The following is a 23,201-nucleotide window of genomic DNA, read 5'->3' on the forward strand; positions in this document are numbered from 1 at the left end:
GATCCAGTATGATGCCAGTGACTCCCAGCATTGGCCAGCTTCTCCTCCTGTCATCCCAGTAGGATCCCAGTAGCCCCCAGCACGGTTCCAGTCAATCTCTGTTCCTCTCAGTGTGATCCCAGTTGTCCCTAGAATGGTGCCAACCAATCCATAGATGATCCCAGTCCCTGCCAGCGTGGTCCCAGTCATGCCCAGTCACTCCCAGTAGAAACCAGTCCCAGTGCTGCCACTGCTGGGATCCCCCAGCCCTGTGTGTGTTCCCCCCTGGCGGATGTGCCGAGAGGAGCCCCAAGGGCTGGCAGTGGCCAGGCAGGGTCCCCAGCAAGGCCCAGTTTGGATGTGCAGCCCGCAGTTTGCCCAGTTTGCCTCTCCTTTGGCCCGGGCCGGGTTCCCCCCACCCGCAGCGGCTGGGAGCAGCCGAGAGCCCCGCGCTGCCCATCCCGACCTGTCCCGGCTCCATCCCCGCTCCTGCCACGGGCTGCGAGGGCTGCGGGAACGGGGGCACCGAGGGTGTGGCTGCTGCTGGGGGAGGAGGAGGAGGGAGGGAAGGGCAGGGATGGAGGTGGAGGAGGAGCAGAGGTTAGGGGTGAGGAGGAGGGAGGGAAGGGGAAGGATGAATGGGGAGAGCCAGAAGGGATACAAGAGGAGAAGGAGGTGGGCTGAGGGAGGAGGAGGAGAAGGAGGGATGGAAGAGGAGGAGTGGGAGGAAGAGGAGGGACAAAGGCAGATCGAGGAAAGTAGAAGGAAGTCCCAGCCCTGAAGCCCCCCCTCAGCCTGGACTGAGTCCCAGTGTGGGCAGCAGAGAAAGGGGGGATTCTGCTCCTCTGCCCCACTCAGGTGAGTCCCCACCTGCAGAGCTGCCCCAGCCCTTGGGCCCAGCACAGAAAGGATCTGGAGCTGCTGGATCTAGTCCAGATGAGGCACCAGAGATGCTCCAAGAGCTGGAGCCCCTCTGATCTGGAGCTAGGCTGGGAGAGCTGGGGGTGCTCACCTGGAGAAGAGAAGGATCCAGGGAGAGCTGAGATGTCCTGCAGCTCCCTCTGTGCTCTCAGGCAGGCAGAAGCAGGCTCTGGAGTCAGCCCTGGAGCAGGGCAGGTGTTGGGGGTGTGACATGAAGCTGCTCTCCTGTGGGATATCCCCTCCATGTTGCAAGCTCCTTGGTGGGAGAGTGAATCCAGGAATGTGGCTGTGGTAGTCCTTCCTTGTGGCTTGCCCCCAGCCCTGCTGTTCCCTTGGCCGCTCCTGTGGGAAACAGTGCAGGTTTAGGTGCCTCAGCACCACCAAATCCCTGAATTTGCAACCCCACCCATGAGATGGTGACTGAGGAGGGAGAGCTCGGCCCAGATATCCTGCGAGGGGTCTCTGCATTGGGTTTTTTTGGGGGGATGTTTGGAGAATGAAGCAGTCCAAGGCTGAGCGGAAAAGGCCCCTTGGGGGGACATCGGGGGGTGGCGGTGGCGGCTGCCGGCAGAGGCAGCCTGGAGGAGCAGAGCCCTGTGTCCCCCAGGAGCCCAAAGGGGGGGGCCCAGAGAGGGGGGAGCACCGCCATTGGCGGGAGCCTCAAGAGCCTGGAGAGGGGCAGGGGGGACTCCTTGGAGCCGCTGCAGCCCCGAGCAGAGAATGAGGGGAGAAGGGAGCCCGGGAGCCCAAAGAGCCCCGGCATCCCGAAATGGGGAGAGCCAAGAGGGGGGAGCTTTTGGCATTGCTGAGACTGCCAGCAGCCTGGGCAGGGCGGGCACCGAGGAGACGGGGGAGCCCCAGTCCAAGTGTGACCCCAGCAGATGGGACAGGGGGGAACCCCCAAACACCCGAGGGGAGGGACCAGGGACGGGCAACTCCTGGGAGGCTTTTTCAGGGCTAAATCTTGGTGTTTGGGAGGTTTTTCTAGAGCCCAGGTGTCCAGTGACTTGTAGAGATGGACTTGGGCAGAGGGACCTTCAAACTCAACATGCTCATCCCTTGTTTTCCCCAAACCAGGATTTCCCATTCCCGACCTCTGGCAGGCTGTCAGGAAGAGGAAGATGCCCCAGGACTCTGAGGCAGGTGAGGAGGAAGTCAGTGCCCCTTTCCCCTCTGTGCTGCTCCATCTCCCAGCCCAGCACGGCCCCGGCTGCAGCTCAGCCCTGGGGGGATCTCCTTGCCCTTGCCTGTGGCACGGAGGCAAATCCCATCCTGTCCTTGTCCTTCCTCCCGCAGAGCAGGAGCTGAGCATGGAGAGCAGGGAGGACAAATCTCCAGGGCAGCAGAACCTCATGGAAGAGGCCGTTTTGAGTGACTCCCTGGTGCAGGAAGCCAACGGGGTGGAAAAGCCGTGGAGATGCCGCACGAGGAGGGGCTGCAAACGCAGCTGGCGGGGATCTGAGGGGGAAAGAGCCAGCCTGGGCCAGGAAGGCAGCCTGGGATTGAGCCAGAGCTCAGAGCTGGTGCTCCATGAGCAGCTCCATGATGGGGAGAAGCTCCACACGTGTGTGGAATGTGGGATGAGCTTCAGGTGGCGGTCCAGCCTGAATCGCCACAAGAGGACCCACAGTGGAGAGAGGCCCCACGTATGTGGGGAATGTGGAAAGAGCTTTAAACTCAGGTCCTACCTGAGCATCCACCAGATGATCCACACTGGGGAACAGCCCTACGAGTGTGGGGAGTGTGGAATGAGGTTCAGATCCAGCTCTGACCGGATCCGCCACCAAATGATTCACACTGGGGAACGGCCTTACAAGTGTGGGCAATGTGCGAAGAGCTTCATGACGAGCTTCAGTCTGATCCAGCACCAGGTGATCCACACTGGGGAACAAGCCTATGTGTGTGGGGAATGTGGGAAGAGGTTCAGTTGGAGCTCTGGCCTGATCAGGCACCAGAGGAGCCACACTGGGGAACGGCCCTATGAGTGTGATCAATGCAGGAAGAGGTTTCCGACCAGCTCCAATCTCCTCCTGCACCAGCGCACGCACACAGAGGAGAGGCCCTTCCGCTGCCCCGACTGCGGGCAGGGCTTCAGGCAGAATATCAATCTTGTCAGGCACCGACGCATCCACACTGGGGAAAGACCCCACGAGTGTGAGGATTGTGGAAAGAGCTTCAGCCGGAGCTCCCACCTGATCCGGCACCAGAGGACCCACACTGGGGAACGGCCCCACGAGTGTGGGGAGTGTGGGAAGAGCTTCACCTTGCGCTCTAGCCTGATCTGTCACCAGCGCATACACACTGGGGAGCGGCCCTACAAGTGTGAGGAATGTGGGAAGGGCTTCACCCAGCACTCTAACCTGATCTACCACCAGCGCAGCCACACTGGGGAGAAGCCCTATGAGTGTCCCAAGTGTGGGAAGAGCTTCTCACAGCGCTCTAACTTGACCCAACATCAACGGAGGCACCGGTAAGGGAAGCCTTGTGAGTGCCCCGAGTGTGGAAAGAGCTTCGTGCGCTGCTCCACCTCCATCCCCCACTGGAGGAGGCACTTTGGGCACATCCATGGTCACTCACATTCCCTGTAATCCATGTTGGGAACTGTGGTAGATAGGGACAGGCGATTGGAAGATCACGTGATGTGACGGAAAGCGGCAGGACTCCTTTTCCCCTAATCCCTTAAGATAAGAGATCACTCTAGGAATGTAACCAGGAATGTAGCCCCCCTAACAATAGTAGTGCTGGTAGCTTTCCACTCCTTACTAACCATAGATGGTACTGCAGACCCCTCTGACGTAGAGAGACCCCTTAGACTATAAAACCTCACGAGATGAGACAATAAAGGCCTTTGACCGTCTACCACATTGGTGTCTGTGTGTGTCTCTGGCTTGAGCAACCCTGGTGAGCTTTGGGTCGCCGTGCTGCTCCTCAAACCAGGTCGCCTTGCCTTATATCAGAAGGCAGCAACTGGTGCCGAAACCCGGGAGGGAGCTCGGGTAATGGGATTCACCTGGACAGAGGACAGCGGCTGCAGCGGTGGGCCGTCTGCAGCGGGGGGGACGCCCCCAGACCTGTGTGGACCATGGAAGCCATGGCGAAGGTCGTAAGTCAGGCTCACGAGCAATGGGGAATTAAATGTGAGCTCACGAATTTTAATCTTGCTATTGCAAGGCTCCTAGAGCTGGGGACGAACGAACGTCCGGTAGATATATTTGAGAGTGTGGGAGAAGCGCACTGCCGCTTTAGCAGAGGACGCTAAGTCCTCAGGCAGTGGTAAAAGCCTCAAAGCGTGGGGGAAAGTAGAAGAGGCCCTACACAAGGCGTTAGAAGAACAGGAGACGTGGAAAGCCACACGCACATGTTTATTAGCTACACCAAAGCTGGGGGTGGGGGCTGCAATGCAAACAACCTCTGAGAGTGATCTGATTGAAAGCGGGAATACGCGGGAGCCAGGCGTGTTCCACCCCTCCCCGAGCCCAGAGCCCCCAGGGGACCCTCGACCCTCCTGCGGAGCCCGCCGGGTCCCAGCCCCCCCGCAGAACCTTCTGAAAAATCCGTGGTTTCTTTATCCGTCCCTCCCCTGCCGGTCGCTGATCCGGTGCAGGAGGCAGAGCAGCGCGCGCGGTCCTTTTGGGGGGAACTCGCGGAAGAAGCCCGGATGCCGAGAAGGCGGCTAGCACGGACACGCGGGTGGCGGCGCCACCACCGCCCTATACGGCAAAATACAGCGCCGGCGACCCAGGGGATGGGCGGAGCGTGCGAGTCCGCGGCAGGATAACCCCGGAGGCGCGAGTAGTCACAGATGCACATGCGCGGGAAACCAGCACAGAGCACATGCTCGGTCTAGAGCCGCGGGTCCCCGCAGCCGCACATGTGCGGGGGAGCGACAAAGAGCGCATATTCGCTCAAGAGCCGCGCCCAATGCTGCTACCATATAAGGGAGAGATTCCTCCCTCCGGGAGGCAGGGCAAGCCCAGGCGGCGGGAGCAGCACCACCCCCGAAGGGAGAAGCGGGGTCGAAGCCGCACCATACGGCACGGAGCGCCGGAAATGTACCAGCAGTCAGCTTCCGGCTCAGAGTCAAGTAACAGCTGCTCAGACAGCTCGGAAGAGCCGAGTGAGCCCAGCTGGCACTCGAATGCTGAGAGAGCAGAGTTAATGTGGTTTCAAGCAAAACCGAATAAAGCTTTAAGCAATATCGGGAAACAATCGCAACACAAACTCACCGACTGGGGAAAAATAAAAATAGCTTGTGTGGACTGCGCACCGGCAGCCACGATACATGCCTTCCCGGTGAGGGTCACTGGGGCACAGGGAAATAAACAAAGGGCATATACTCCAGTTAACCTAAAAGATGTGCAAGCGATTGTCAAAGCGATTTCAGAAAAAGGGATCAACTCAGCTGTAGTATCCACTCTTGTGGATGGCCTTTTTAGCAATGACGATCTGCTCCCTTTTGATATTACGCAAATAAGCCGCATGCCTTTTGATGGGTCGGGGCTGATTGTATTTAAGCAGGAGTGGCAGGACGACTGCATTCCCCCAGGCTTCTGGGGAAGGGCAGCAACTCAGCGAGCTGTCCCCAGCCGGCACAGCTTTCCCTTGCAGCACCCCCACTCCAAGCACGCCCGAGAGGGATCTGTTGAAGCTGCAGGAAGACACCTCGCTAGGGACTGTAGATCCCGGCCCCGGGGAAACGGGAGAGGGAGGGGGCGCATGGGCCATACTCAGCCTCCTCCCGCTGTGAATGCGAGACGGCCCATCTATGCCACCCCCCAGTGAGCAGGGGACTCTCCTACCCCATGCCCCCACAGGGAGCAGTCAGTTTCGCATCCCCGCCAGCAGCACAATGGCAGAGCTGTGCAGCACCACCAGCAGTACTCTCGCACCCCCCACCGCCACAAGCCGCGCCGGTGCCACAGGACCAGCAGGGGACCCCCCAGAGTGGAACCCCTGGGTGGCCCTGGCCATGGAAATAGGGAAGGAGCCCCTGATGGTGTGGGGGACATGCCGGCTTTATGGCAGTCAGGATCCCCACATCATAGGGCTTCAGTTTTGGGCGGACATGGGATCAGACTGCATGATTTTTCCCCAAGCACATTGGCCCGGACATTGGCAATTCGAAGAAGTCCCTCCAGTGAACGGAGTGGGAGGGCAGTCCTGGGAGCTGACACCGCAAGCAACGAGCTCCCTCGACTTCATCGAAAGCCAGATGTCCACTGGCACACTCGCCAGGTGGAACCCAGCCATGCCACTGGACCTATACGCCCACTTTACACCGAAGGGGGAAGTGGGAGCACTGGCCCAAGGACCGCCCGAAAAGTCCCGACCAATCCAATGGGTGGTCCTTGGAAGACCCACTCGTGCATTTTCCCTGAGAATTGAATGCATCTCTAACCTCATCATGAAAGGCAGGAAACTCGCCTTGAAACACCTAGGAACCGAGCCGACAAGCATCCACCTTCCGTTTCGCAACCGACGACGGAGTCAGCCACAATATCGGAGTACCTAGCCCCTGCTCTCAGCGGCTTCGGAGGTGAAATCTCCTACTTTTCCAGACCACCCTGGACTAAGCTGCTGACCATTGTCGACATGGACATACCGCCAAAGGTCATGGACCGACCGCAGCCAGGACCAAGGGTCTTCACAGACGCTTCCTTCACAACTTCAACTGCAACAGCAGTGTGGAAGGCAGGAGAGCAATGGCATTGCGTCAAAGCATGTGACCCCACACTGTCAGTGCAACAGCTGGAGGCGACAGCAGTGGTCTTGGTGTGCGGACTCTTCCAAGATGAACACCTCAACATTGTAACGGACTCTATATTCGTGGCAAGGCTCTGCCTAGCCATGGCAGGACCAGGTGTGTCAACATCTGACGCAGCCCTAATGCTGGAAGAAGCGCTCTCCTCGCGACAGGGCACCGTGTCAGTCATCCACATTAACAGCCACGACCCAGTCAAAGGTTACTTCCAGATCAGCAATGACAAAGCGGACGCTGCAGCAAAAGGCGTATGGACGTTCCAGGAAGCTCGTCAGCTGCACGAGTCGCTCCACATCGGAGTCAATGCACTGGCGAAGAGATGCGGGATCCCGACCGCAGACGCAAAACACGTGGTAGCCACTTGTCCTCATTGCCAGAAGTCACCCCTATGGACCTGTGGGGTCAGCTTGAGAGGTCTCAAGCCTTCAGAGATCTGGTAATCGGACTTCACCTGGTGTGAACTACTGAAGCCCCAAGCGTGGCTTGCAGTGACAGTGGACACTTATAGTGGAACGATCATAGCCACACAGCACCCCAAAACAAACTCCAAGACCACAATTCAGCACTGGCTGACAGCCATGGCTTGGCTTGGTATTCCCAAGCAGATCAAAACGGACAATGGGTCCAATTTCACCTCCAAACCAGTACAGGAATTTGCCTCAAAATGGGGCATCACATTAGTGCAAAGTATCCTGTATAACAGTACTGGGCAGGCCATAGTAGAGAGAGCAAACCAGACCCTGAAAACCAAGCTAGAAGTATTGGCAAAGGCAGAGGGCTTTGCCAATGCCATTCCCTCGGGAGATCAAGCGCGCATGCTGGCAACTGCTTTGCTAGCACTGAATCAGTTCCCCAGGGGAGACGAAACAAACAGTCCTGTTCAAAAGCACTGGGCCACCCGAGCGCTAGAGGAGGGCCCGCAGGTGGTAATTAGAAACGAGCTGGGCGAATGGGAACGGGGCTGGAGGCTGATGCTCACGGGGAGAGGGTACGCAGCTGTCAAAAGGGGCGGCAAAGTCAGGTGGTGTCCACTTAAGTCAATTAAGCCCGACCTTCATAACAAGCAGGATGAGACTGACGAAAATTGCGAGTTTCTGTTTACAGGACATGCTCATGGGACGTCCTCGTGATGCGTACATGCCCATTCCAGAGGAAAGTGACAGACCACCAAGCCGCCAGACAGCACCCGAGAGACCCGCATGGGTCAGACCCAAGCATCAACGGTGTTTCTGTGTGATTTTGTTGTTGGGGCTTGTTGCCAGAGGACAAGCCAGCCCAGATCACTACCCCCATTGGCCATTCAGGTGGGTCATGCGACACCTTAGTAGCAACAAGGTGCTCAGGGAAATCACCACACCAAACACTCCATCCTTCGTGCTCCGCATCACCGACCTGTTCCCAGGACAACCAAAGGTAGACCCCAATTCCCCACACGCCACACACATGTACCTATCCTACGGCAACGGGTGTCTCAGCCCTAGCGACACAGCACCAAGGACTGTCCCAGCTGCAAATGACCATCGATGAGGACCTGCAAAGGATCAAGAAATCCATTTCCTTCCTAGAGAAGTCAGTCTCCTCTCTCTCAGAAGTGGTCTTGCAGAACAGGCGAGGTCTGGACCTCCTGTTCATGCAGCAAGGAGGCCTGTGTGCCGCCTTGAGAGAGGAGTGCTGCTTCTATGCAGACCACACAGGAGTCGTAAGAGACTCCAGGGCGGAACTCCGAAACAGACTGGCTCAGAGGCAGAAGGACAGGGAAGCCCAACAGGGCTGGTTCTAGTCCTGATTCAATCAATCACCATGGCTAACCACTCTGATTTCTACCCTAATAGGACCGCTGGCATTGCTGCTTCTAGCAGTTACCTTCGGACCATGCCTGCTGAACAAGTTGGTCTCATTCGTTCAGACCCGCCTGGAACGGGCCAACATCCTGTTCATCAGCCGGCGAATCCAACCAGGGAACACTGCCAGCCACAAGTCCTAAACTTGACTGGCGAAAACTTACTCAGATTTACCAAACTCCCTTTTCCTTATCGAACTACAACCTTATACCTCCTTTCAGTACCTATGTATATGACTACCTCATTCATTTGTGAAAAAGCGGGGGGAGATGTAGCAGATAGGGTCAGGCGTTCGGAAGATCTCGCGATGTTACGGGAAGACAGGGCCCCTGTTCCCTTAGATAAGAAAATTAACATAGGAATGCAGCCCCCTAAACCACATGCCAGTAATTTTACATTTACCCAGTAAGTTTCCATTCCCTACTAACCATAGATGGTAAAGACAGACCCCCTATGCGTAGAAGCCCCTTAGACTATAAAACCCCACAAGAAGAGATAATAAAGGCCTTTGACCATCCGCCACATTGGTGTCTGCGTCCTCTTTGGCCCGAGCGACCCTGGAAAGAGTGGGTCGCCGTGCTGTCTCCTCAGAACCAGGCCGCCTGCCTTGTATCAGAAGGCAACATGAGGTACAATGGTTCTTTCCCAGATCTGGACTCCAAGGTAAGTCCATGGCTAAGTGTACTGGATTTTGTCCTCATGAATTTCCATTCCTGCCTTTTCAATGGCTTCAATAGTCTTTTTAACCGTTTTGTCCAAGTAAGGTTTGTCTGAAGCACACACCAGAATGTCATCCATATAGTAATAGATGATAGCGTCTGGAAATGATTTCCGAATGGGAGACAGGATGTGAGACAAGTACCACTGGCAGATACTAGGGCTGTTTTTTAGGCCCTGAGGAAGAAAACTCCAATGACATCTTTTGAGCGAAGCCTCTTTGTTAACAGAGGGAACGGAGAAAGCAAACCGTGGAGCATCCTCAGGGTGCAGTAGAATGCTGAAGAAACAGTCCTTAATGTCTATGATAGCAAGTGTCCAGTCTTTAGGCAGCATTGATGGGGAGGGCAGCATTGATGGGGAGGGCAGGCCAGGCTGAAGGGGGCCCATGTCCTCAATGACCTCATTGATTCTGCAAATGTTGTGGAGAAGCCTCCACTTGTTTGTCCCAGGCTTTGGTAGAACAAAGACTGGAGAGTTCCAAGGGCTGTTGGACTCCACTATGTGGCCTTTTTTGAGCTGTTCTTCCACAAGGGGGTTAAAGGCGCGCAGCTTGGCTTTCTTCAGGGTACACTGCTCGGTCCAGATTGGCTCGTGGCTTTTCCAGGTGAGACGGGGTATTTCTGGCAGCGCGCTCAACTCAGTGGCCCCAGTCAGAAATCCTGAATGGGAATATGTAGGGAAGCACCCTACTGGGATAAAACATCTCTGCCCCAAAGGGTGATGGGGGCCCTTACCACAAATGGACAGATGGTTGCCAGCTTGCCTTCAGGCCCTTCAGCAATGACAGTGTTCTTGCTCCTCATGGATACTGTAGTTCCACCAATCCTGGAAATCACACCTGCAACAGGTTGTAGTGTGGCTGGCCAATCTGAACGGGCGATGATGGTCACATCTGCACCGGTGTCCAGCATCCCTGGCAGGTGGGTCTTCTCTCCTTTGTGGGAGAGGCCGCACTCAATGGTAGGCTTGGATGGTCCCATGACTTGTGCCCACATAGCTGTAGGGTTGAGAGGGATCTGTTCCCTGTGATTCTTTGGGAGTAAGAAGGCTTGAGCTATTGGAGTTCCCTTAGAAAGAAAAAATGGTAAGTCTATGCAGTATACCTGCACGAGGATCTCTTGTCCCGGCTGCACTATCAGCACTTCCTGAACAACGAAGATTTCCTTTGGAGTATTAAGAGAGTCACCTGTAATTAAAATGTCTGAAGGACTTGCTTTAGGTCCATATTTTCCTGTGGGAACACGGTGAACATTCTTATCATTAAAGTCAATGGACAAAGCAGTTACCAGTTGTCGGCGGGTACCCCTCTGGGCTGTCCCATGGGTTGGGGCTTCTTCTTTGGGTCTGGAGCAGCCTGGGTTTGTGCGTGATTGGGTCTGGGTGGCCTTTGATTTGTATTCTGTGCCCGAAGGTCGAACGGGCGGCTCAAGGAGTTTAAAGGACGTGGCTGATGGCGTTGCTGATTTTGGGGTCTTTGATAATAATACAATGGTATCGGTGGGGTGATCTCTCCGGGCAGTCCTTTATATAATGTCCAAGCTCCCCACAGTGATAGCATTTAGCTTGTTCCTTAGAGCTTATGACTGCATATGCACGCGAAACTCCTTCAGCAATATCCTTAGCAACTGCTTGCGCCACTGTATTTTCAGTGGACGTGACGTGCAGAGCATTCTAGCATTTTCTCTATAGTAGGGTTTGAATCTGCAGGTAGAGACCTCAAAATGGCCTTACATTTCTCATTTGAGTTGCTGAAAGCAAGCTTACATAAGAGTTCCTTCCTTGCCTCTGCACTCTCTATCTGTTTCTCCAGAGCATCTCTAAGTCTGTCCACAAATTTTATAAAGCTTTCTTCAATGCCTTGTTTAATGGTAGAAAAATGCATTGTTGGCATTGACCCATCCTGCATAAGAAGCAAGGAGGTTTTAGCTGCTATTGTGACATCTTGCAGTGCTTCTTTATTCAGAATTTCTATTTGTTCAGCTGGCTTTTATAAGTCTCCTTCGCCGGCCAGCTGTTCTACCCTAAAGTTAAGTCTTAGTAGCATTGGCAGTATATGAATCTGATAACGTTTTTGTTTCTTCCAATGCCTGTCCCATAACAAATATTCTGCCGGGGACAGGAGGCGTTGTGAAATATTTTTTACATTGTGGGGAAGCAAGACATGCAGAGAACATGGCTTCTAAGAAATTTCTAAAGATATGTGAACTACATCCATATTTTTTGGCTGTGTTTCTCAATTATACTAGTTCCTTATTCGAAATCAGTTTCCATGTCTTAATATTAGATTCCCCACCGTTCCTGCCTTGCCTGTATTCAACTGGGAAAGCTGTGATTTTCTGCGCTAGGTCCCAGTTCCCCGACTTCGTAGCTTCTATCTTAATAAGATCCCATGGGTCTATGTTAATCGTATCAAAATCAGATTCATTGGAAGAGCTCTCATCGTCTGAGGAAAGCTGTGAGGGATTTGCTACCCGTGAATTCCGTTTTTATCGTTTTTCAAGGTTTTCAATGACTGGCCAGGAGGTGGCGCTATTGGATCCGGTCAGCACAGCAGGGACCGGATTGGGTGGGGGGGGTGATGCCACGGGGGGGGGGTCTCTGATCCGTTCGGGGGGCAGGAGGGTTGGGCGGGCTGGGGATGCACGCCTGGGGGATTTGGGGGTGAGCAAGAAGTGCTGCTGGTTTGGGGTACTGCAGGTATAGGGAGAGCTGGTGTTACCACGCATGTGTGAGGCTCGGTGCAGGGGGGCAGGGTGTGGGCATGGCTCGGCAAAGCGCCGGGAGGGGCCGGCCTGCTCTCAGCTGGGGCCGAGAGGGCCGGGGCTGTCTCGGGGGGGGGGGGGCGGGAGCGGGGGCGGTGACGGCGGGGAGGGCAGCTGCGGGAGCGGGGGTTAGCAGCGCGGGGTTGGGGGGGACGGCGATGACAGGGCTGGGGGCATGGCGGGCGCGGCGGGGGAAGCGGGGAGCAGGGTGGGGACAGCAGCAGGAGCGGGGGATACGGCGACGAAGGAAGCGGGGGCGGGGAACGGCGGCGTGGGGGTATGGGGTATGGGGGACCGGGATCGCAGTGACTGGAGGCGGTAAAGGCAGCACGGGGGCGGGGGGAGCGGGGAGGGAGTAGACCGGTCCAGGGGGAGAGGTGGCTGCAGGGGGGGTACGGTGCCAGAGGCAGGGAACGGGACCCCCGGGGCCAGAAGCGGGAAGGAAGAGCAGCCGGGGAGGGGGGGGGCTGCAGTGAGCGCCTCCAGCTCTGAAAGGAAGGGGAGAAAGACTGTAGCCGGTGGGGGAAGCGAACCGCATTCCTGAGAGATCTTATCAGGGTAATCAATGTCTGCTACTGGCTCCGGGAGTTTTTGGGTGTTAACATTTTTCAACAGTCTTAGTTATAACATGAAATAAAGGTAAGAAGTTAGTAACAGAAAAGTCCTGTTTGGTTTGAGAAATATAAATAGTGTTTCCAACCCTATCCCAGAAAGAATTTTCAGTAATCGTCGTCTTATTAGTTTCAGGAAATTGCTCCACAATCCAAGTTACAAATTTTTTAAGATTCTTTTTTGACAGACTATCTTTAGAAAAAGAGAAATTATTAACAGATAAGGTTTCTGCAATGGTTAAATATAACTCTCTTTCAAGTGTGGTTAGTTTTAGGGTGCTTAAACAAGTACCCTTTTTTTCAGACCCTTTCCACAGAAAAATGAGAGAAAAAAAGAAAAAAAATGAGAAAGGTGTTTGAGAGCTTCCAAAGATATGCGTGCAACACTTATGTCCTTCGGGGTCAGGGGTCTGTGGAAGGAGGTCTGCTGCTCAATTCTCCTCGAACTTATCTCGTCCAGATGTATGTGTTGAGGGTCGAATTGAGCCTTCTGCAGGGAGGATTTTCTAAAATGAAAAGTCCTTGTGCAGAAGGAGTGGCTTCCCGAACAGGCAATAACAGGAGACCCCGAGAAGGCTCTGATGCTCCGGCTACGTTTCGCCCCTGGAGGGGAAGGTCCGACGACATGTTGGATGGCCGCTTAATGAGCCTTAATTGGTCTTATCCCAGGGCAAGCTATTACAGCTCCAGAGCTCAGCCCCCAAGGGGACTGAGTGCCAGAGGCCAGCTCGCTCAGACCAAGGCAGCGGGTCAGCCCCTAGCAAGCACGGGGATATTCAGCTCTTAGTGATTACCCAGCTCTTATGATTTCAGCTTTGCTTGCTAGGTAGCTTGCCCTTGGCTTGAGGCTGCAGCAGAAGGAAAAGACTCTGGCTGTTCCATGAATATGGCTTTATTGGAGGGGTCCTTGAAGGGTCTCAGCTCTTCTTCTTCTAAATTAGTAGGGGTACAGTATGCTACTTTTATAGCCTTGGCCTGCTTCCAGTCTTGATCGATGGCAAAGTTTTAGAGGGACCACAAGTGACCAATAGTAGGGTTAACAAGATATTGCCTTACATAGTTATAGGGTGGATGTCCCTGGAGTGAGGAAGCTTCTTTGCTGCTGTGTCAGCATTTCTATTATTCAGATTCTCCACGGGGCCCTTGCTAAAGCTGTGGGTTTTACTACACATATTTGATCCCAGTCCATATAATCTCAGTCCAGTTTATCTCAGTCCATGGGATCCCAGTCTATATTTGATCCCTGTCCAGTTTATCCCAGTCTGTTGGATCTCAGTCCCTAGTTGATCTCAGTCCATACTTGATCCCAATCCATATTCAATCCCAGTCCATATTTGATCCTATGTTGTAGTGTGTTCGTTAAATTAATTTAATTCCTCCCCCATTTTATGTATCTGCTCCCCCCCATTTTGTGTAAAATGGTTCTGCCCTCCTCAGTTTTCCCGCCACAGCCCTGCCAGTTATATTGTCAATCTTTTAGGTTATATAATTCCTCCTCCCCTTTTTCCCTTATATGTATGCTTTTTCTCCTCCCTGGGCCAAGTCAATCACCCCCCCACTCCACCTAGTATTCCAGGAGCTTCTCCTCTTTGGGGGTTGTGGTTGGCTGTGCTGCCGGGACCCCTCCCATACCTGGTACCTATTGGGCTCTCCACTATGTCATTTGTGTTAAGCTCATCCCCTCTTCTCCCCCTATTGGTCTTCTGTAAACCCCTCTCGGGTCCACCCCTTCACTTTATAACCCTTAAGCACCCTTTGTTCTTGGTCATTCGCTGATACATTGTGGGCTTTCCAATAAACCAAGTTTAGCCCCCCCCGGCGAGTTGATAGCTCCTTCCTTCTCGTCGTTTAGCAGCGATCCAGTCCGCAACCAGCACAGCCCAAGGCCTTATGACGCCGAGGGGTGCTGGCAGACCATGTAGCGAGGTGTCGGCCTTAACCTCAGCTAGCCGAACTCTGAATTTCTCTGCTCTATAAGGCTAAATACACGCTGCTGCAGTGTGGCGCCCAACGTGGGGCCTGGATTACAGCCAAACGCCTAGCAGTTTGGACTGCAAGACCCCACGAATGGATTATAAATTCCTCTGGCCGTCAGAGTACCTCCAGTGGCAGCAGACCCTGTTTTAGGGGTGGCGCTCCCGGGGGATTCGAAGTTGCAACTCTCCACACCTGAGGAGGGCTTCGAGACGAGAAACCATCCGCCTGAACTTTTCGTTTGCACCGCTGCTGGATTAGGTGAGCCCTGGACTCGGTGGTTACCCCCCCTGCCTTTTTAATTTTCCCTGGGAGCCCTCCCTGCGCTGGGGACTGCTCCCGATCCTTCTTCCCTTGAGAGCTGGTTCCAGGGCGCTGCTTGTGGCAGGGGGAAATTCTCTCTCTCGGCGCGGGGCGGTGGACTGCGGTCTGCCGCTTTTCGCGTGCTGCGGCAAGCCCCAGCAGGCGCCACCCGTCGCGCTGCGCAGCGGAGCCCTCTGCCGCTTTTCGTGCGCCCGGTGTCCCTGCTCGGCGGTGCCAGGGCCAGTTCCGAGCTCTCAGCGCAGCGCTGAACGGCTGCCACGGGTTTTTGCAAAGCGGGGCGGTTTTTCCTCGTGGTTCGCCAAGCCGGGGCCGCTCCCCCCGCCCCGCCGCTTTTTGTGCGCTTTTTTTGCTGCCTGGCGCGGGGGGGCCCCGGTGCCTGCCACGTGGCATGGCTCTCAGCTCTGTGGGGGGGCTGCATTCCATGGCGGGGAAGGCTTTGTGTTTGCCTCGGCTCGGCAGGGCGTGTCCCAGCCCCCTGCTGCTGCTGCCCGGGAATTTTAAAAGCAATATATGCAGCTGCATTGTCTCTCTCTGCGGCGTGTTTTGCTGTCTTTTGGAATTCCTGCCGGCGGGAGCGGGGAAGCTCTGCCTTCTCTCTGTCCGGGGGCGGGGGGGGGTGGGCCTCTCGGCGCAGGGTGTTCTTCTGGGGGCAGTCCTCTTCCCTTTCCTTTTTTGCTTTACCTTCCCTGTGGGGTTTTTCTCCCCAGACTTGGGGGTCAAATCCCACCACCTAAATTCCTTTCTTTCCCCTCAGTGAACCCTCAGACTTGAGGACAGTGGGGGGAGCAGGGGCCGGCAGCGTGTGCTTCATTGTTTTAGTTTGCATTTTTCTCGGGCGGGTGGAGTGTTCCATCGCAGGTGCTTGCTCCTCCTGAAGTCGCCTTGTCTAGGGTCGTTTAGGAGCAGGATCATGGGTGCGGGTCTGAGCAAAACCCAAAAAGGAGTTTTTATTGTGGTTAAGGGTTTGTTACTTGGGGGTGGGTTTACTGCCCCCAAGAAAGAGTTGATAGTGTTGATTAGATGGATTTTCTCTCATTTCCCTGAAGTTTCCCCCGAAATTGCTAGGGAGCCATGTTTTTGGGCAGCCATTGTGGCCAAATTAGATAAAGAAGTTAATTCTGGGGAAACTCAGTTAACTAACGTGGCTTCTTGGGCGGGCAAGGTGCTAACCTTGCTGCGCCCCTCTGGGGAATTGAGAAAAAGCCCTTCTCGTTCAAGTTTGCTCCGCAGTTCGCCTGGTTCTTGTGCTCCTACCCCTCGTTCCTCTCCCTCTTCCCACCGGCATGAGCCCTTGAGAGGGGTTCTAAAGGCCAAGAGCAAGCAGGGGGGTCACCTTGCCCCTGCTCCCTTTCGACTGGCTTGGCCCCCCCTCCGAAGAGCCCTGGCCAAGCTCTCTGGAGTTCTCTTCCCGATCCCTTTATCCCTGTCCCCAAGTCCCCAGTTTCGGTCACCAAAGTTGTCTGGTTTATTGAAAATTCCCAAGATGGCTCCTATGGAGCCCAAAATGGAGGCTGCCGCATGGTTTTTCCCACCCTTACCCCTTCTTCTCCCCAGAATCCCTTTCTTTCCAAGTGCAACCCTTTCCTCTCCCTTGACCCCTCCCGCTCCTCTGTTTCTCCCCCCCTGGTTTCACCCTTTGTTCCTCCCTCAGCTCCTCCCCTCCCTCCGCCCATGGCTGCACTCCCTATGGGCCCCTTCCAAGTTCCTCCTCTTTATTCCGCTCCGCCTCCTAACTCCACCTTGGAGGCGGAGAAAACAGAGTCGCCACATCCCCTGCTGTTGCCCTGCCCAGAGACCAAACCCCGCCTCTACCTTCTCCAATTCCGGTTCCCATGCTTTGTGTTCCAGGGGGGAGGGGGTGGATGACGGGAAGCCGGGACAGGTGCCTTTATTGGAAGCTGCCTGTCCTGGGGTGACGTTATGATTCTTGTATCCCTATTCACCTGTTCTGTGCCTTCAAGACCAGCTCTGAAGAGTGGAAGTTCTGTTTGGGTTTCTCTTATCAGGGACACAGAGACAAGCGGTACATAAAACTGTTTTTTCACTTCTGGCTTGCTCGCTGCTTTTGCTTGCTCTCTTTTTCTGCTCTTGCTTCTGCTCTGCTTTCGCCTCTGCTTATTGGCTAAACAGTCCATATTCCTTCCTGGACTGTTTCTCCTCTCCTGTTTCTGTGACCATCTTGAACCTGCTCCGGACTGGGAACCGGGAACACTGAAGGTTCAGCTGCAGCAGCTGGCCCAGCGCCGGAGGGACTGAGAACAGAGCAACCATCCCCCTGAAAGAGACTTTCTGATTTTATCATCTTTCTCAAAGCGGTGTCATCGGGTATTGTTCATTTTGTGTGCTGGGGGGTGCTGGGCCAGTCAAATAAACAGGTTTTTTCCACCTCTCTCCTAGGAATTTTTTCCCAAACAGGTTGGGGGGAGGGGCTGTGTGGGTTTTGCTTTCTGGAGGGGCCCTCCTTTGCAGATTCTTTAACAAATTTGCCCTAAACCAGGACAAATAATTGGCGCCCAACGTGGGGCTCGAGAGAGAGTGGAAAAACCCTGTTTTGACTGCATTTTGGCTGCTATTACTCTGTGTTCGTTTAAATCAGCTAATAGCCATGCTTTTTGGATTCATAATGTCTATTGGGGTGAAGGTTTGCATGCATTTCTGGTCCCTAGGGTTTTTTGAGATTTTAATACCTCTCTGGTCCCTAGGTTTATTTTCTTATCCAGAAATAGCTTTGGTAATGCCCCTAATACGTAATTTTTACATCAGAGGGGCTGTGACCAGAATAGCTATCCTGCTGGGTTTGGTGGCAATAATGTGCAACAAGTTCATAAACATGCTGGGGTCTGCTCCAGGTATGAATGGTTCATGGCTATGGTTATGCATCCAGTTTGTCACAGGAGGAGCAGGAGGGAATGAGGTTTTTCAGCCTCTGCTTTCCTCCTTCTCCTATGAATCAGTTGCATCACTAGTGAAGGATGTTCAATTTCCCCTGAATGTTAAAGAAACCATCTTCCTGGTATTCAATCTGGTAACCTTCCTCTATACAGCCTGCTGCTTCCCTAGAATGAAGGCTGAGATTTCTAGATGGGCTGATGAGGCCCCTGACTCAGGAGTAGACCCAGGTGTGGAAAATCCTAAGTGGTGTGGGAAATGGGAGGATATGGGCCAAATCCTGAAGGAATTCTCTGATCCTATAGTTTGGGATTTTCCCTATGAACAAATTCAGAACCCAGCTGAGGTGGGGAAATATGTGAAAGAGAAGTACCAGTATGAGCCTAAGGAGAGGAAGGTCATTGCAGTGAGCTGGGCCCTGGCATATGCTTATCGCACACTGCTAGATCCTGTCGGGCAGCAGACAGAGGCAGGGGGGCAGGGAGATAAATCAGCCACTGTCCCGGTGACTCAGGCTGCAGCCAACACTCCAGGCTTGAAGCCAGCAGCTAAACCCATGGCTGTTGCTACCAGCCCTAGAAGTGGAAAATGCACAGACAAGACCAATCAATCAGTGGATGATGATGATGATGATGATGATGATGATGATGATGATGATGATGATGATGATGATGAAGGAGAAGGAACCTCAGTGCCTCCTGATGTAAAGTCAGGAGTCAAAGCAGCAGGCACAAGATCAGATGCCAATATTGAGTCCTTCTCCCTGAAGAACCTTCATGGCCTACGGAAGGATTACACTTGAAGGTCTGATGAATCCATCATTAGTTGGCTGGCCCGTCTCTGGGATGCTGCAGGCGAGGCTACCGTTTTGGATGGCACTGAAGCCAGGCATTTGAGATCCCTGTCACAGGATACTGTCATAGACCAAGGAATGATGAGGGGGGCTAACTCTCACAGCCTCTGGGAACGGGTCCTAAGAAGTGTAGCAGAAGGATACCTGTGTGCAGACGATCTCTATATGCAGCAAACTCAGTGGAAGACAATAGAGCAAGGGATCCAACGCCTGAGAGAAATGGCAGTGGCAGAGATTATCTTCTCAGATGATGTAACAACTAGGAACCCAGACTTAGTACCATGCACGTCTGTGATGTGGCGAAAACTCATACGACTTGGGCCACATGAGTATGCTTCTGCCTTAGCCATCATGAAGAGGGATGAGAGGGGTGAGACTGTGCTTGACATGGCAAGGAAGCTCCGAGCATATGCAGATGCTGTACATGGCCCGACACATGCCAGAATCGCAGCAGTAGAAACACGTCTGCAGAACTTAGAGGATAAGACAGAGGAGAACCATAAGAAGCTTAGAGAGGAGATTAAAGAAGACCTTCTCCAAATTTCAGCAGTACAGATCTGAGGTTCCGGTATCCAAGGCAGACGTTTCCCAGATGGTGAGAGAAGATACACCCCACGAGCTGAGCTGTGGTTTTACCTGCGTGATTGTGGGGAAAACATGAGAAGGTGGGATAGGAAACCTACCGCTGTTCTGGCACGACGGGTGCATGAACTGAAGGAAGCCACCAGGAGGAAAGCAGCTCCAGTTGCCCGTAGCCGAACGGCCAGGTATGATGATGATGACCTGTCTGATCCCCTCGAAGGAACGTCCAAAACATACACCCAGGGAAAGAATGATAACCAGGCTTAGAGGGGCCCTGCCTCTAGCCAGGTAGAGGCCAGGGAAAATCGTGTCTTCTGGTCTGTGTGGATTTGTTGGCCTGGCACATCGGAACTACAAGAGTACAAAGCTTTGGTCGATACTGGTGCGCAGTGCACGTTAATCCCATCAAGATATGTGGGGACAGAGTCTGTTTCTATTGCTGGTGTGACAGGGGGATCCCAGGATTTCACTTTGCTGGAAGCTGATGTGAGCCTAAAGGGAAATGAGTGGAAGAAGCATCCTGTTGTGACTGGCCCAGAGGCCCCATGTATTTTGGGCATAGACTACCTTCGAAGTGGGTACTTCAAAGACCCAAAAGGACTCAGATGGGCATTTAGAATAGCTGCTGTAGAGACAGAGGGCATCCAGCAATTGAACACCTTGCCTGGGTTGCCTGAGAATCCATCTGCAGTAGGATGCCTGACGGGAGAAGAGCAACGAGTGCCAATTGCCACTTCCATAGTGCATCGACGACAGTATAGGACCACTCGAGATGCTGTGATCCCCATCCATAAGATGATCCAAGAGCTGGAGAGCCAAGGGGTGGTCAGCAAGACCCACTCACCCTTCAACAGCCCCATTTGGCCTGTGCGAAAATCTGAAGGAGAATGGAGATTGACTGTGGACTATCGTGCATTGAATGAAGTGACTCCACCACTGAGTGCTGCCGTGCCGGACATATTAGAGCTCCAGTATGAGCTTGAGTCCAAGGCAGCAAGGTGGTACACCACTATAGACATTGACAATGCATTTTTCTCCATTCCTCTGGCAGCAGAATGCAGGCCTCAGTTTGCCTTCACATGGAGGGGAGTGCAGTACACCTGAAACCGATTGCCCCAGGGGTGGAAGCACAGCCCCACCATCTGCCATGGACTGATCCAGGGTGCACTGGAAAAGGGTGAGACTCCAGAACATCTGCAGTATATTGATGACATCATTGTGTGGGGGAACACAGCTGCGGAAGTGTTCGAGAAAGGGAAGGAAATCATCCAGATCCTCCTGGGAGCTGGTTTCGCCATTAAAAAGGGCAAAGTAAAGGGACCAGCTCGTGAGATTCAATTCCTGGGAGTGAAGTGGCAAGATGGACGGTGTCAGATTCCTACAGATGTCATCAACAAGATCACAGCAATGTCTCCACCCACCAGTAAGAAAGAGACACAAGCTTTCTTGGGTGCAATAGGTTTTTGGAGGATGCATATTCCTGAGTACAGTCAGATCGTGAGCCCTCTCTACCTGGTCACCCGCAAGAAGAACAATTTCCAGTGGGGCCCTGAGCAGCAACAGGCCTTTGTCCAGATCAAGCAGGAGATTGCTCATGCAGTAGCCCTTGGCCCAGTCAGGACAGGACCAGAGGTGAAGAATGTGCTCTACTCTGCAGCCGGGAACCATGGCTTGTCCTAGAGCCTTTGGCAGAAGGTGCCTGAGGAGACTCGGGGTCGACCATTGGGATTTTGGAGTCGAAGCTGCAGAGGGGCTGAAGCCAACTATACTCCAACAGAGAAAGAAATCCTGGCTGCCTATGAAGGAGTCCAGGCTGCTTCGGAGGTAATAGGCACTGAAGCACAACTCCTCCTGGCACCCCGACTACCAGCGCTGGGGTGGATGTTCAAAGGCAAGGTTCCTTCCACTCACCATGCCACCAGTGCTACACGGAGCAAGTGGATTGCTCTCAGCACTCAGCGCGCCCGTATAGGTAAACTGAATCGCCCTGGGATTTTGGAGGTCATTACGAATTGGCCCGAAGGTGAAAATTTTGGTGTCACAGATGAAGAGGAACAAGAACCAGTGACACGTGCTGAAGAGGCTCCTCCCAATAACCAACTGCCCCCAGAGGAGACACGCTATGCTCTTTTCACTGACGGTTCCTGTCGCATTGTAGGGATGAACCGGAAGTGGAAAGCAGCCGTATGGAGCCCCACACGACAGGTTGCACAAGCTACCGAAGGAGAAGGTGGATCAAGCCAATTTGCTGAACTCAAAGCTGTTCAGCTGGCCCTAGACATTGCTGAGAGAGAGAAGTGGCCAAAGCTCTACCTCTACACTGATTCATGGATGGTAGCCAATGCTCTGTGGGGATGGCTGGAGAGGTGGAAAAAGGCTAATTGGCAGCGTAGAGGGAAACCAATTTGGGCTGCTGGTGAGTACATTGCTACCAGGGTAGGGAAACTGCCTGTGAAAGTCCGCCATGTAGATGCCCATGTACCCAAGAGTAGGGCCAATGAGGAGCACCAAAACAATGAGCAGGTAGACCAAGCTGCAAAGATAGGGGTGTCCAAAATAGACCTAGATTGGGAACATAGGGGAGAGTTATTCCTAGCTCGATGGGCCCATGATGCCTCAGGCCACCAGGGCAGAGATGCCACCTGTAAGTGGGCATGAGACCGAGGGGTCATGGACACTATTTCTCAGGTTATCCATGACTGTGGGACGTGTGCTGCCATCAAGCAGGCCAAGCGAGTGAAGTCCCTCTGGTACAGTGGGCGGTGGTCCAAGTACAAGTATGGGGAGGCCTGGCAGATTGACTACATCACACTGCCCCAGACACGCCAGGGCAAACATTACGTGCTGACCATGGTGGAGGCCACCACTGGATGGTTGGAAACCTACCCTGTGTCTCATGCTACAGCCCGGAACACCGTCCTGGGCCTTGAAAAGCAAGTTCTGTGGAGACATGGCACCCCTGAGAGGATCGAGTCAGACAAAGGGACTCATTTCAAGAACAGCCTTGTCAACACCTGGGCTAGGGAACATGGCATTGAGTGGGTGTACCATATCCCCTACCATGCACCAGCTGCAGGCAAAGTGGAGAGGTACAATGGACTACTAAAAACCAGTTGAAAGCTTTGGGTGGGGATCTTTCAAGAATTGGGAGCAGCATCTGGCAAAAGTCACCTGGTTATTTAACACCCGAGGTTCCACCAACCGAGCAGGTCCTGCCAGTCTGAGTCCCTGAATGTAATAGAAGGAGACAAAGTCCCAGTGGTACATATCAGAGGTTTGTTAGGGAAGACTGTGTGGATCAATTCTGCCTCGAGTGCAGACAAACCCATTCGTGGGGTTCTCTTTGCTCAGGGACCAGTTGCACTTGGTGGATAATGCAAAGAGATGGAACAACACAATGTGTACCTCAGAGAGATCTGATTGTGGGGTAAGAATGATATGGGGATAAGGGGTGGAATGTCCTGGGGTGACGTTATGATTCCTGTATCCCCATTCACCTGTTCTGTGCTGTCGGGCACCAGGGTAGCTATAGATCCAATGGTGTCAGGAACCCACGTCTTAAGAGAGGAACCCATTTGCCGCGGCAAAAAGTCCAAATATGGACCACACTGGACAAATTCAGACCAGCTTTTTTATTTATTAGTACATCAGCCTCAGAACATTGTTAGATGTTAACAGCATGCTGGCCTAAATGAAAAATGCCCCCGAAGGTGGGGTAAAACGGAATGACATAAAATCATCTCAGTTTAGCTTTCAGCCAATCACACCAAAACAAGACATATTGACAAGCTTTCCATCCAACCTTATAAAACATACGTAATAGTAGTTAAAACAAAGACTGGTTCATAAAAGACAAAGAACAGAGCTCTATTCACAGTAACCTTCTAAAGATATACATTAAATAAACTTGTTGCCATCCTAAAGCCAAATCTACAAAGTCCTATTGTTATTTGTCACGTTTACTGCTTGGGAAACTTTTCTGCT

General features: G+C 53.5%; 1 protein-coding gene and 1 long non-coding RNA gene across 3 annotated transcripts in view; both read left to right on the forward strand.

Annotated features, from left to right (window-relative positions):
* Positions 1-602: 602 nt before the first annotated feature.
* On the forward strand, positions 603-3,775 carry LOC102071039 (uncharacterized). The gene is made up of 3 exons (XM_074531062.1): positions 603-837; positions 1,978-2,043; positions 2,197-3,775. Exons 1-3 carry the CDS (start codon positions 618-620, stop codon positions 3,372-3,374), a joined length of 1,464 nt encoding a protein of 487 aa, XP_074387163.1. The 5' UTR covers positions 603-617; the 3' UTR covers positions 3,375-3,775.
* Positions 3,776-11,881: 8,106 nt separating this feature from the next.
* Positions 11,882-23,201, forward strand: part of LOC141726319 (uncharacterized) — a 28,999-nt gene continuing 17,679 nt past the window's right edge. Inside the window, exon 1 of one of the 2 annotated variants that reach the window (XR_012577601.1) lies at positions 11,882-11,919. This is a non-coding gene — a long non-coding RNA (uncharacterized LOC141726319). Of the gene's footprint in view, positions 11,920-12,414; positions 14,831-23,201 lie in introns of those variants that run through there. The other variant, XR_012577600.1, reaches the window with a different exon arrangement.

Source organism: Zonotrichia albicollis, chromosome 34 (assembly GCF_047830755.1).
Source record: "Zonotrichia albicollis isolate bZonAlb1 chromosome 34, bZonAlb1.hap1, whole genome shotgun sequence".
Taxonomy (NCBI): Eukaryota; Metazoa; Chordata; class Aves; order Passeriformes; family Passerellidae; genus Zonotrichia; species Zonotrichia albicollis.